The 15,713-nt window shown below is 35.3% G+C and overlaps 1 protein-coding gene and 1 pseudogene across 4 annotated transcripts in view; both read right to left on the bottom strand.

Annotated features, from left to right (window-relative positions):
- Positions 1 to 15,713, bottom strand: part of DNM3 (dynamin 3) — a 612,108-nt gene that overhangs the window by 131,412 nt on the left and 464,983 nt on the right. For all 4 annotated transcript variants that reach the window (XM_044672207.1, XM_044672209.1, XM_044672208.1 and 1 more), the window contains one exon: positions 4,266 to 4,377. In XM_044672207.1, coding sequence (XP_044528142.1) covers positions 4,266 to 4,377 — 112 coding nt within the window. The remainder of the gene's footprint in view (positions 1 to 4,265; positions 4,378 to 15,713) is intronic.
- On the bottom strand, positions 11,580 to 13,241 carry LOC123244496 (annotated as a pseudogene).

Below are 15,713 nucleotides of genomic sequence, written 5' to 3'. Positions count from 1 at the left end.
TTATATTTTTGGCAGTTCGTAGATCATTAGTAACTTTTGAGAGAGCAGTTTTCAATTGAAAGATGGGTTTCTGTGAAAGATAGTAGCAGCACATTTAAATAACTTTTTCTCCCCACAGCCTTGTGTAATGTAAGTCTCTAGTAAATGCATAATTGTTCCTGTATTTCAGATGTCAAAACTGAGACTCATAGAGGCAAAACAACTTGCCGGAGGTCATATTGCTAGTAATATTAGCATACAAATCCAGGTTTCTGGACTCCATCTCCAGAGCTCTTCCCACTACATCACTTAACAATATTAGTAAAGATGAGCTAAGACCTAAGAGATAAAAAACATTTTGAAATAGAATCTCAGGCCTATTTATTACCTCTGATTTCTGAAATTTTTATCTATTCATGCTTAAGGCTGTCAAAACTTCTGAAGATTCTCTGTCAGTTTCTATGTCAACCTTGAGATTTCCTCTGATTGCTTTGGCATTCTTCACTTAACATATCATGCAAAGTTTCCTTACTTGCTAAAAGTATCACTGAACCTAATAAAGGGTGTTCTAGGAAAGGAAAACTATAAAAACTTGGGAAACTGTTACTTCATGAATACAAGTTGAATATTTATGTATAATTTCAAGTTCTCTTCATTTTTGCACAAGGGACACCTAGTCCAGCATATATTCATACACTATGTGCTTATATTTGTATTCATGTTATGGGGAAAGATGCTACCCCTTTTATTATTCAATTGAAACTAAAACTTTTATAATGCAAACATTCATTATATGTCAGTGTCCCTCACAAAGATGACAATTATTGAAAAGGATTTGTACTTTCAAAGTGAAATGCCTTATTTCCATTTAGCAATACAAAACTTCCTTCGTTTTTTATTTAAAAAGTAGGGGCTTTATTTTAAAATTATTAGTCACTATTCTATTAAGGAGGTATAGAAAGTGATTAATTTAGCCCAATTTAAAATTCATAGTTTTCTGGCATGGTGGCAAACTCAAACTCCTACTATTCACTAATATTAGGCGACTAGTAAGAAAATAACTTTATCACTCTGAGAGGTCAAGTGGAAGGGAACAAAGCAAGTCAGAATCATTTGTATACAGTCTATGTCTCTCAAATCCCCTTTTTCTTATGGTGTGTTCAATAGAGCATTTTGCATTCAGTTCGTGTCCAAAAAGACTGAAAGAAAGAAATATGAAGATACATATAGAAAGTGAAAGAAAATACTGATGTCAATCATTTCATGGATGCAAGCTTAGGAAAGAAAAATATCTATAAAGCCCTAAAATATTACTAGAAGATTAAAGATTAGAAGATTAGAAGCTTCTTATATGTAGATATGGTTTAATTTTTCATCTTTGCTTCCCTTGTGCATTACATATGTTTAATACTTAGCAATTTTTGCCAAATTTTGTTGAATCAGAAAATGCACTCTTTAATATGAGTATATATGTGATGTACATATGCACATCATATACATGCAATTTTTAAGTCTCTTATTTAACAAAAGATAAGTGATATTTATTTTAACAAAAGATATGGATGATATTTTAAGCTTCTTTGGTGTGATTAAAACATGGTTCATTTTTAAGGTTGATTTATATGCAACATTTTGAGAATGCTATAATTTTATAAAGTTAAGTTCAAATACATATAGTAACACAATGATGCCTAACATGTGACTGTGCTCTTTAATATACTCTGACATAAATCCATTGGGAAGTTAGGGGGGAAACCACCTGTGATATTTCCTATATCACTGGACAAGATAGTAAAAATAATATCACTCTTAGTGTAATACATATTAATGTGCAAAGCCCTGTTTTACCTGGTCAACTTTTTACTTCTCATAATAATGATATAGATATCAAGGTTCTCCAGAGCCTTTAAGAAAGAGACTGATGGTACACGTTGATGTATCACATGTATTGCAGTGTCTTAGATCTGGATGTTTGAATATATATAGATCTCTTTCTCTCTTGCTCTACCAGATTTTCTCTCTACTTCTCTCTCTCTCTCTTTTTTTTTATAAACCCTTAACTTCGGTGTATTGTCTCATAGGTGGAAGAGTGGTAAGGGTGGGCAATGGGGGTCAAGTGACTTGCCCAGGGTCACACAGCTGGGAAGTGTCTGAGGCTGGATATGAACCTAGGACCTCCCCTCTAGGCTTGGCTCTCAATCCACTGAGCTACCCAGCTGCCCCCAGAAGCTATGATTTTTAATGAAATTTTATGGTTCCAAGTACACAGTTTTTTTTAATTTATATGCTTTTTTTTGGTCATGTTTCTATGTTTGTTCACTCTCCCCATTTGGGGAGAGATATGTGTCCTCTAGTTCTCTCACCATTCTGCCCACCCTCTTTTGAATGCTTTTCAGGCTATCTTTTGTTTTGTTTTTTTAAATTTGTTGCACTGAATTGAATACAGTTCTCTAGATGTGGTTTGACCAAGTCCAAAATGGTTCTCAGGTCCAACAAGTATACCTGGAATAGTTCTGGGTCTGGCCAAACTCTAAAGTATTTGCAATTTGGAATCCTCTATAATACTATGCTTTTGAAGGATGAGGTGAAAGTCTGGTTCCATATTGGGTTTGGTCCAAGGGTAAGAACACCCATTAAATGGGTGTTTTTTTCTATGGGAGTTCTTCATTCATTACAATTGTATATTTATAATTATATAATATGATTTAATATAACAATTATATATACACATGTGCATAGAGTATGCTGCTGAAACAGCCTGAATAAAATGATTTTTTTAAAAAATAGAAAGCAAAGTTTTTTCATCATTAACTTAGAAAGCTGTCACCCACATTTTTAAGGTACTTTGTCATTGTTAATTTAATGACTACACAAATTTCTGTTTGTTTTTGAGAATTTTTCTCTAATGTTGCTATTTGAAGCTCATTTTAACAGATTTGAGCCTATTGCATGCAAAGTATTCTGTATACTTATAGTATACAGTAAAGTATACTTATAATGCTAAACACTACCTACCTTCAAGGACTTTACACATTACTAAAGGCACAGTAAAGGAAATACAACATTAAAATGATTAGTATATCCTAAATTTTTCATCAGTGCTTGTTGATTGATTGCAAGGTAAAGAGTGATAAGGACAGAGAAGGATCCATGCAAAATGCTCTAAAATATTTATAGAGGAAGAAAGCATTTTCACTAGGTAAGATTGGGAACATACATGAATGAAACATCTGAGTCACGAAGAAAGATAAAAATTCTTAAGGGTGGAGATGACAACAGACAATATTCCAGGCATGCAGAAACAGCCTGGAGGAAATGAATGGAGAAGAGAGATGGCATAAGTTAGAGAAACAGATAGTAGTCTAGTTTGATGGGAAGGTTGAGTGAATGAAAGCAATTAATGTGAAATTGTTAGGCTAGAATAAGAATATAAAAGATCTTAAATGCCAAGCTGAGTTATTTATTGGAATCAAAATCAAAAACAAATGTAAGGTTTTAAATAGGGGAATACCTAAGGAAGATTACTTTTGCAGTTGTATGGCACATGGATTCGAGAAGAGAGCATGGAGATAAGGTAGCCAATTAGGTGGCTATTATAATGGTCCAGGAAAGAAGTGATGAAGGTCTTAACTAGAATTGTGGCAATGTGAGTAGAGATAAGTGCAAAGATGTGAGAGATACCAAAGAGGTAGAATTAAAGACTTTGTCAAAGTATTAGTGTGGGAGATGAGGGAGAGGGCAACCAAAGATGATGTGGAAGGGTTAATCCTGGGCGAGTGAGAGGACAGAGTGGTTCAATCAACAGAAAGAGGAACTTCAGTTCAAGCATTTGTATGGATATAAATTTATATAGTCAATGCAGGCACCAAGGAACTAAATATAAATTATAGTTTACATTAAAATTATGTAAAATAATTTATTAGGGAAAATGATATAAAACCAATTGTTATTAATGCTTTGTAGGGCTGTAGCCCAACTTGCATCTATGTCATACATTATAATGCAGGCAAATATAACTATACTATTTGCAAGGTAAAAGAGTTTCTTTGAAATTATAAAAAAAGTTTTCTCTTGGTATGACAATATGATAAAGTTGATATATTCAGCAAGTTTAAAGATTAAATTCCAAAACAAGCAATCTAGCTTGATGTGAAAAAGGTCTATGCTATGTTTAAGTAGCATAAAGCTTTGCCTATATAATTCAGGTATTGAGAAAGCTGTATTCCATCACCTAAATAGAGTATTTTCTTAAATATAGTTGACAAAATTAAACAAATTCAACTTACTAAAGATTTGTCAGGATATACACCAGCTCGTAGTAGAGATGCCTTCCAGCTATCTACATCTTCTTGGGAGTCGCATGCCAACTCAAGAAAGCGATAGTCCTTATATACATTCCTGGAAGAAAGGAGAGGGAGAAGATATTTTTGAACCAAATTCCTTTGGCAATGAAAACATTTTTATATTTTTTGATTTTTTTCTTACCACCTAGAGGGCTGCCATTCTAGTTTGGGCCCTCGTCATCTCTTACCTTTACCACCATAACAACCTCCTAATTGGTCTTCCTGCTCAAGTTTTTCCCTCCAATAAACATTCCACTGGGTGGCAAAAGTGATTTTTCTCAAATGCAGTATTAGTCATGTTATTATCCTACTTAATAAGATCCAATGGTTCTTTATTACCTTTAGGGTCAAATATAGAATCCTTTTTTTTGACTTTTAAAGCCATTCACAGCGTACCTTTAAACTTTGATATATATATATATACATACATATATATATATATATATATATATATATATATATGTATATTGTATACTCCGTCTTTCATCTTCTACCAAACCCTATGTCTGGAACCAATTTCTTTTTTACCTCTGCATCTAAGAATTCTCCCTTTTCCTCCTTCAAAGTTCAACTCAAGCACCAGCTTCAATGGGAGGTCTTTTCTGATCTCCCCAGTCATAAGCACCTCACCAATCCTATTACTTTATGTTTATTTTGTATATATAATACATATTTGTGTGTGTGTGTGTGTGTGTGTGTGTGTGTGTGTGTATGTTCTTCCTGGAATCATAAACACCTAAATTCAAATCTAGTCTTAGACACTTACTAGTGTGACCCTAGGCAAGCCATTTAACCTGTTTGCCTCAGTTTTCTCACCTGCAAGATTTGGATAATAATAGCATCTACCTGCTAGGGCTATTGGAAGGATAAAAGGAGATAATATTTACATGTGCTTGTGCCATATGTTAGCAATTATTATTATTTTAACATATTATTTCTCTTAATAAACTATAAGCTCCTTAAGGGAAAATTATCTTTTTGACTTTGTGTCAATATGAGATAAATAAATGTTTGTTGGTTGACTATATATACATAAATGATCACCCAAGAAATATAAAGTACCGATTCAAATATAAAGGAACAAGAGTCATTTCCCAAAGATAAAATGGTCAAAATATATGAATACTCATATTTTCAAAGGAAGAAATACAAATGATCAACAGTTACCAAGCTTTATAGAATGCTCAAAATCTCCATTTTCCAAGAGGACAGAAAATTAAAGCAATTCTGAGGTTTCATTCTATACCTATCAAATGGACAAAGATGACAAAGAAAGAAAATGATAATTGTTAGAATGAATGAGGGGGGAACAGGTAGATTAAGGAATTGTTGACGGAGCTATGAATTGTTGGCCCAGCCATTTTGGAAAGTAATTAATTGGGAACTATGACCAAAATGTCATGAAACTAACCCTTTTATCACTTACTTATATTGAATGCTCCCACTACTAGGTTTGTCCTTCATAAAAATTAAAAATAGAAGAAAAAGACCAATATGTACACAAATACTAAGGAAAATTTTTTGGTAGTAACAAAGAACTAGAAACTGAGCGGGTGCTCATCAGTTACGGAAAAGATGAATAAATTGTGGTAGAACACATAGGACAGTGCTCTGCAAGTCTTAAAGCACTAAATGTTAGCTATTATTCAAATGTAAAGCATTTTGCAATTTAAGAAATGATGTAAGAGATGTGGAAGAATTGCATTAACTGATGCAGACTAAAGGGAGCAAAACTTACATAGTTACTACTTATACAGTTACTACTTAGAAAGAACTACTTATACAGTTACAACAATAACATCGAAAGACAAAGAACTTTGAAAGACTCAAGAACTCTGACCAATGCAGATTACCAACCACAATTCCAATGAATTCATTATGAAGCTTAACATCTATCACCTGGTATAGAATTGGAGAATTTAAATCGTAGAAGAAACCATACATTTTCAGCAACAACCAATTTGTAGATTTGTTTGCTTAACAGTCTATTTGTTATAAGTAATTATTTTTTTGAAAAAAATTTTACACAGATACAAAATTCTGCATTTGTGTGTGTGTTATTTGGGAAGAAGTAAAGGAAGAGGGGAAGTAGGAAGTTTATGAACCTCTTATTATTAACATCAATGAAGGCATATTACAGGGAAGCATATGATTGCCAAACATGTTTGCCACTGTTAACGAAGACTGTCTCCTATGACTTCCAAATTGATGGGGGACTTCATAAAGGTTAGAACATTTTTAGATGCTTCCTTTGTGCTTATTTCTTTAGTTTTTACAATGCCCTCTGACTAGATAAATGTCCCATGGATTTCCTCAAACAAGAAGGAGTTGAGCAATACTGGTAGGGAAACTTTTTAATTTCTTTCACCACATTCTTTTGTTCTATTCAAATGACAAGAGTTGGAATGGTTGGAGAAGACTGAAAAGGCTAATGATGATCTTTGTCTCACACCCTTCACCCAAAGGCACTGCTCATTCCCTCTCTTGTCTCTATATAATTATCTATGCAGAGGATTGTAAGCCTTTATGTTTATTGTTTTTCTGAGATACAGACCTATAGTTCCACTTGCTTTTACCTCTACCTGAATAAACTCAATACTAAGATTATCTTTCCCTTTAATTTGTCTCTGAATAAATAATTTCTTTTAAAAAGTTGTCACTCACCTAATATCTCAAGTAATCTGTGACTTCACTAAAATATCTCAAACATTCTAACTCCCTTAATAGTCTCACCCCCTTCAAAAAAAAAAAAGAATTTATGCAAACCTGCCAGGGGAAAAAAGAAAACACTCAAAAAGATTCAAGAGTTGCAAGGCAGAGATGGGGGGGAATGGGTCTATCTTCCTTCTTGATTCTACTGTTATATAGCAGCTCATTACCACAACACTTTGATATTTTCAAAGCACTTTCCTCACAACAATCCTGTGAATTAGTTGGGTGGTACATATATTGCTATCATCAACATTTTATAGATGAGAGAACTGAGCCTATGATATTAATGACTTGAACATGGTTACACAATTAGTGTCAGAATAAGGATTCAAAATCAGTTTGAACTCCAAGTCTAATCTTCCTTTTATACTGAACTATATTTCCTCCCTAAAGCATTTGCTGCTTAATAAATGCTTGTTGACTCTTTTCTCATTAGTTCAAGAGAAAGTTAAGAGCATCTTTTCTATATGTGCTAGAGATATACTTGTCTTTATAAAACTATATTACAACTAAAATTCAGAATCTCAAGAAGATATTTTACTTGGATTTTAAGCTATCCATACAAATATTTGCATTTTACTTCTGGCTTAAAAAGATTATTGGGGGAGTAGAAGAAGAAAAAAAAGATTTGAAATGAGTAATCAGGAGAAGGAAATTATGTAGGTGATTTGGAGGGAACTGGACTTTTAAAGAGCAAATGTTGGACTTTAGAGAGGAGAATTTGAAAAAAATTTCAAAGAGAACAATTATCTTTAGGCCTAGGTAATATCTTTGGATCCTGTATGAGGTTGACTGACAAGGTACAAAATCAAGGAGAATCAAAGAGTAAAAGATTGAAAGAAGAAGATTTAAGGAGAAGGAAAACAAGATGATATTTAATATAAGTTTTTTTTAAAAGTATGAAAATAATGACAAATTAGATGGTAAAGCAAATTGGTAAAGTGAATTGGGGGACTGGGAAAATTGGTGAACCATTATGAAGGTGGAAGAAGAGAAGTAGTCTACAGAGCTGTTGAGACTAAGAAGAGAAAGCTGGGTTGGTCTTTCAAGTGATGAAAAATAATAATTGTCTATGAAGGTCTTAACAAAGTACTTAAGAGTGAACCACAAGCTATAATTTTAAAAAAATCGTGTTGAAAATCATGTTAATCATGAAAAGTTGGGCTAATTTTACAATGATTTTAATTTCAAAGCAAGAAATATGCATTTCCAGCATAACCAACTAATAGAATCTGTATTCCAAGTGTAGGCCAGTTGAGAAGATGAAGGTAAGTAAGGCTCATCACTCCAAACATTCATCTTTTCTTAGTGGTTAGGGGTATTGAAGCATTCTCAAAAGAAACACAAAAGGCAGGGAACTTTTAAAAGACTACAATGGGGAAAAGAGAAATTTCAAAGGAGGGGAGAAGACCACTCCTTCTTCATGTGGTTGGGAGAATAAAAACCAATAGCAGAGGGAAGGTCAAACTCTTATTTTTGTTCTATCTTTCTCCAAGGAGAAAAACATGGCTAACAGGGAATTGATACAGACAATGAGTAAGGAAATGACAAAGAAAGTACCTAGTTACTTATGAATTTAAAGCCACTTGGTGCAGATAAATTTTATCTGTAGGTATGGAAAGAACTGGCAGATATTTTTATTTGATGAAACCGGAAAGCTAGTGGAAAATGGAAATTTTCAGACTGGAAAAGTACAAATGTAATTCTAGTTATTTTTAAATAAAGAATAAAACCCTACAAATTATAAAAATCTGTAAAACATCAGTTTGATGTTTATTCCTGAAAAAGTTCTAGAATGAATCATTAAAGAGATTGTTAGGAACATATAGAAGGTGAAGTGGTGGCTAAAAAGAGTGAGCACAAACTCATCAAGAATGAGTCTCAGCAGGGGGCAGCTAGGTGGCTCAATGGATTGAGAGTCAGGCCCAGAGATGGGAGGTCCTGGGTTCAAATCTAGCCTCAGACACTTCTTACCTGTGTGACCCTGGGGAAGTCACTTAACCTACATTTCCTAGTCCTTACTGCTTTTCTGCCTTAGAACCAATCCGTGGTGTTGATTCTAAGAAAGAAGGTAATGATTTTTTAAAAAAAAGAATGAGTCACATCAGAACTTGAGTTCTTTTTTTGGATAGCTCCCAGAGCTGTAGATCAGGAAAATGCTATAGATGTAGGTGATTTTGGTTTTAGCAAAGTGTTTGATAAAAAGCATCTTATACTATTAATGTGAAAATGATGAAGATCTATGGATTGAATGATAATGCATAGAGAAATTCAGTGCAGAACTAGAAGGAATTAGTGGAAGTTCACAAAAAGTCTAAGTCAAAAATGTCATCATAATGATTAAAATTTGCTGTTCCAAAAGTGGAACAGGTTACCCCAGGAGACGACTGGTTTTTCCTTATGAGAAATCTTCAAGCAGAACCTAAACAACCACTTCTTGAGTATATTATAGTGGACATTCCTTTCAGGAATGTATTAGATTGGAGGGGTGGATTTCTGAGATCCTTGCCAATTATGAAATTATGATTTGATCATTTGAATTTTGAGCCTCAATCTGAAACTCTAAAATAATCTTTCTTTTATTTCACAAATAAAATTAAACTCTTGGAGAATTCCACAAAATCAATTTTTATTCAGACAAAACCAAAGATGGCTCTAGTAGCTATTTGAATATATATAAAATCAAGAAGAACATATTAGAATTTATAATTGTTCCTTTTGTTCTTGAGTTAGGGTGTTTAAATGTGGTTAAAAGGAAAAAAATCTTAAAATAAGATACTAAAAAACTCTTAAGACTTTAGAAAGACAAGAATAATGACTTTTTTCAGTTATGCTTTCTACTTCAAAAGACATTCATTCAATGTAATTTGCTTTCTACAGGATGTAAGAATGATCCTTAGTGAGTGAAATAAAAGTGAGAACCCTTTCTCTTATTACTTCTTGTAGGGGAAAATGTTAAATGGAGATAAATTCCCTAAGCACTACCAGCCTTTTCTTTGGGTTTACAATACTTCTATTGTTGATTCAGAAATTGGAAAACTAGGATGATTTAAAAATGAAGTCCTTGAATAATGTCCATAGTCCACAATATTGGTGGTAAAGTATTCACACCTGTGGAATTATAAATATTTTGAAATAATGAAGAATTGTCAGCCATGGCAGGTTTTTGATTCTTGGATAAAAGCAGAATTTTATGATGATTAATCTTTTGGTCACACCAAAGACGGCAAACATATGATCTGAGGGCCCACAGTACTCCCAAGTGTGAATGGAACCAGATTAAGATGTAGTTCCTACCTGACTACAATATGTTGATATATTAATAAGAAAGAAATACATAAACATTTAGTTTTCTAAGTCAATATGTAGCTCAATGAAATCCTTATCCAAAGTTTGTTCTTGTTCAGTTGTTCCAGTTGTGTCCAATTTTTCATTCACCCATTTGGGATTTTCCTGGCAAAGATAGTGGAATGGTTTGCCATTTTTTTCTCCAGCTCATTTTATAGATAAGGAACTAAGGCAAACAAGGTTAAGTGACTTGTCCAGAATCACACAGTGGTAAATATCTGAGGCCAGATTTGAACTCAGGAAGGTGAGTCTTCCTGACGCCAAGCCCAGAACTCTATCTACTATACCACTTAACTACCTTTACATTGGTTGGTTGGCCTTAATGCTTCAAAGATGAATTCATCTTTCCCATTCCTTATTTGCCACCTCAGAGAATGCTTTATAGTTCCTTGTAGAACTTAAATGCTATCCATGTCCAGAAAGAGACCTGAAGAATTTAGAGTACAAATTGAGTATAATATTTTTGCTGCCTTCATTTTTTCTTGTTCTTGAAAATATGGCTAATATGGAAATATGTTTTGCATGATTTCATGATTTCACTGCTTGACTTCTCAGGAGGTACAGGAAAATAGGAGGAAGAATTTGGAACTCAAAATTTTTAAAAGAATGTCAAAAATAAATAAATAATGAAAGCATAAAAAAGAAAAATAAATGTATAGAACTTTATATATATATATATATATATGTATATATATATATATATATTCTCTCCTTTGACCCACACAGCAATCCTTTGTTTTTTTTTTGTTGTTGTTTTTATTTGTTTGATGTTTGTTTTTAAGGAGTGTAAAAAGGAATCGGTAAAAACCCTCAAGAGTAATATATGAAATATGGTTTTTGTTTAAATGAAGAGCAAAGCCTCCTTGTTATTACAGTAAAAAAACACCAGCTGAACATTCAGTGTATGCCATTCAGGTGGGGGTTAAATAAATGGAAAGGCACTGTATGGTAACTACAAACATGGAGCCATTGAGACCTGCATCATTACCATCCGTATTGTGAGGAATGTAAAAAAAAGGCTTTTAATAAATAAAAAACCCAGATGAAGGTATCTGCATAAATACCTTCTCAATCTTTTTTGCTTGTTATCAGGAAACTGAGGAACTAAAAACTGCAGAGTCATTTGGGGGTGTGCCAGGAGGGGAGTCTTTTCCCTTATAACAACCCCTGAAAAACCCCAACAAAACTCACTCTGCATTAGTGCAGAAACAAAGAGAGATCAGCAAGTGCAAAGATGAATGTCAGATTTTTCCCCACATCCTTCAGTGGGCGATGGTGACGGAGGCCCTCTGTGTTGTGCCACCAGTGCCATCAGCTTTGGCAAAGATACTTGAAGCAGCCCTGATCTTGACAGAAGAAGGGACCCGGCTGAGCACTGCAGATGTGGCACAGAGAGTGTTCTGGGTAAGGGTCGATCTGAACCTTCCTGGCAAACTTGGTGGTTTTGATCTCCACCAAAGCAGCACTGACCACCTTCAGATAACAACATTGATTATCAAGTCACTCGTCCAGACCCAATAGGATACTTGTGCTCATCCGTGTCCATACCAGCACACGCTACTCCTCCAAAGAGATCATTAACCATGGCAGCCAGCGCCTCCACATGGAGCATCCCATGCAGTGCCCCATCAACGACCACTCAGCTGAGATCCAGCCTTTGGGATGGGCTTGGGACAATGTTGCTATCAGCCAGTACCCAAGGAACAACCCGCACTTCCCTACAAAGCATCCTGTGGCTGGACATCTTGAAGCAATACTCGCTCAGGCCATCTGGACTTAGTAGATCTTGGGAAGAAGCTTAGAGCAGGGCCCGCACAGACTTCTCCAGTTCCAATACCAGGTACACACAGCCTCTAGGCGTATTACCTTTGGGAGGGCACCGGGGGTGTTTGCCATCCTTACCAGACCATTCCACACTCAAAGAACCAAATCCACGGAAGGTGCTTATCCATCCAGCTTCCATGATGCCCCAAGGACCTCCTCCTGAAAACGCCGTGCAGAAATAGAAGGGGTTCTTGTAATTTCAAGGAGGAAGCTGACCACTCCAGGGACACGTGGCTCTATGCACAGCTGCAGGTTGTTTATAGAGTCTGGCCACCCTCTCGATACTAAAAGGATCCTCTGGAGCTTCTAACAAGTCCTAAGAAGGCCATACTGATGCTCCAGGCCATCTCTGATGCATTGGTCAGAGAGGGAGTTACTGCTGCTAGAGTAGCATGGTCTTGGTCCAGTCATGACCCAACTGTGATCTTTGAAGGGTCTCTGGGACCAGCCCCAAGGGGCAGCAAAGGTAGAGGAGGGGAACTGTGAAGGCTGTAAATTAGATCCAAGAGATGGTCTGATCCAGAGCTGAAGCCATCTGTATCTGAATCAGAAGAGCTCCTAGAAGGGGAATCCAGGACAGGATGGGCATCCAGGCAGGATAAATGCTGTTGGAAACGTTTCCACCAACTCAGAGTTAGTGGGCTACAGGGGCAAGAAGCCCAGAGGAGGTTTTCCCAGTACATTTCCCAGTGGGCTACTAGCATGCTCAATACAGATTGTGTTAGACTGCTCTGTGCTGCAGCATCAGCAGACCAAGGCACAGGTCATTTGCACCCAGGAAGATTTTTGAACAGAGGTGGGGAAAAGCATCCTACTTGTAACTGTTCCTTCGGAGTCTGGAAAGTCTGACAAGTGATCATGCCTTCCTTTTGTTATAGGTATTGTGTAGACTCAACTGAAATCCAGAGAGCTGTCCAACATGGTGTTTATTCTATGGAAAATATCAGCATTGCTACAAGTTGAAAGTGCAGGGACTTCGGGGCTATCCCACCAGTTCTTGATCCTCCCTGGGTCTTCTTTCAGGGAGAACTCCATGGGGAAGGCCAGGCTGAGCCCACGCTGCCCAGCCTGGATGGACGCGTATCCCTGCACTGGTACTGGCCACCTCTGAAGCGCTATTTTTGCAACTTCAGCAATCCTTTGTTATAAGTAAAATAAGTATTATTATTGCCATTTTATAAATAAGAAAACTGGGGCTTAGGAAAGATATGTCATAGCTAGTAATCATCAAACTCAGAATTCTCCTGATTCCAAGTTCAGTTATCTTTCTACTAAGTCATGCTGCCTTGATACACCTCAGGTGTCAGGTACAATGTGAATCTGCTGTTCTTCCTTTTACAGAGTTAGCTTTGTTAAATATAGGAGGCATAGCCATATTGCTGGGGTACTGGCATCTACTTGGACATAACTAAAAACAGGCAAATTAATCTTTATGAGAATGCCATTAAGAGTAACACTTTTGCAATCTGAACATCATTCATCTTCAAAGCAATGAAAGACTGTAGCCTGAAATAAAAATAAATTGGCAAAGAGAAAAGGGTACAGAATCATATCCAATAGCTTATCTTTTTAGTTAAAAAATGGTAGCAAGGAGCTGCTTAAACTATTTATTTTTAGCATATTGAAAAGTATAAAAGAGCTATTAATTCCTCTTCTGAATAGTCATCACTTCTGAGAAAATAATTCCTTTATACTTTGACTTTTTAAATACCTTTTTTCTTCACTTATATGAAAAAAATTTTTTTAAATCTTTTTTTAAAAGTTTGAGTCAAATTTTTACTTCCGCCCTTCCATCCCCCCTCCATGAGATGGCTGCCAATCTGATATAGATTTTACATGTGTAATAGTGCAAAGTATCATTCCATATTAGTCATTTTGTGAAAGAGAACTGAAACAAAAGTGAAGAAATAAAGTGAAATATAGGAATTCTTGGTCTGCATTCAGACTCCATCAGTTCTTTCTCTCAAGATGGATGGTGTTTTCATAATGAGTACTTGGGGATTTTCTTTAATCATTGAATTGCTAAGAATAGCTGTCATTAATAAATATTTATTACATAATATTGCTGTTGTGGCGTACAATGTTCCCCTGGTCTTTTCACTTCACTCTGCATCAGTTCATGTAGGTTCTTCCAGGTTTTTTTAAATCATCTTTTACATCATAACTTACAGCATCATAGTATACCATTGCAATCATGTATCACAACTTGTTCAGTCATTCCTCCATTGATGGACATTGCCTCAGTTTCTAATGCTTTACCATGACAGGAAGAGTCTCTAAATATTTTTTTTACAAACAGGTTCTTTCTCCCTTTTGAAAAAGCTCTCTGGGATATAGATCTAGTAGTAGTTCTGTTAGATCAGAGAGTGTGCACAGTTTTATAGTCTTTTGGGCATATTTACTTTGGCTTTTTTTAAAAAAATTGACTGAGAATGAAAAATACTTGGTGCTCATATGGAACTTATCATTCCTCAATTCACTTTGAAATTTTACTATGCTGACATATAATGCATATTTTATTGAAAGTAATATATAGAAAGCAAGCATTATACAAACCCAATACCTAAACACTAGGTTGGCTAATAAATTAGATGAAGAAAGTTTGTGGTTATATTGAAGATAGGACATTTGTGTTGTCTCTTGTAGAATAGGGGTTGAAATTCTCTTGTTCCATAGAGTTGGAGTGGAGGTCAAGGAAACTGTTTAAATATATCCATCTATCTCTTATAATGAGATGGAAAAGAACTGAGAAAGAACCAGGGGGTCTGGGCATCAATGATGGGGAGTGTGTCTCCAGTTGAGTGTCATGTTTTCCAAATTCAATTGTATGACAACTTTCTACATATGTCAGAACTATCTTTGCCAATATTGTTTTGAGAGGTAGGTGGGTGGCAGAGCAGAGAGTGTGCTAAGCCTGGAGTCAGGAAGACCTGAGTTCAAATCCAATCCTAGACACCTACTAATTGTGTGACCCTTGACAAAGTCACTTAATGTTTGTTTGTCTCATATATAAAATAGGGAAAATAATAGCACCTAACTCTCAGGGTTGTTGTGAGAATAAAATGAGATAATAATTGTAAAGGTTTAGCGTAGTGCCTGGCACATAGCAAGCCCTATATAAATGTAAGTCATTCTTATTATACAAATCATATATTATATATTTTTATATAAGCTGATTTGTTTACTTTAATCTATACAAGAACAATTTTATATAAGATGCTTGCAATTGACATTTATGTAGGAAGTTAGGTTTTCTGTTATAGAAGAAGGTCCTTAGAAAGAAGCAGTAGGGAACTTTCAGTGGCCTTCTATGTAGGGTGCTTTGGGCGTATGCTAGCATCCTTTAGGAAATGAGATAACTTTTCTATATACTTTAAAGAGAATGAAAATTTATGGAGCACACAGAAAACCTACTTGTCAAAACATGCTGAAAAAAATGAACAAACTAAATAGCAAATCAAAAGCTTAAAACTGAGAAAACTAGTGGGTTGAGGGGAGTTGCTTCAG

This window comes from Gracilinanus agilis, chromosome 4, assembly GCF_016433145.1.
Source record: "Gracilinanus agilis isolate LMUSP501 chromosome 4, AgileGrace, whole genome shotgun sequence".
Taxonomy (NCBI): Eukaryota; Metazoa; Chordata; class Mammalia; order Didelphimorphia; family Didelphidae; genus Gracilinanus; species Gracilinanus agilis.
This window is presented reverse-complemented; position numbering and strand designations above follow the sequence as displayed.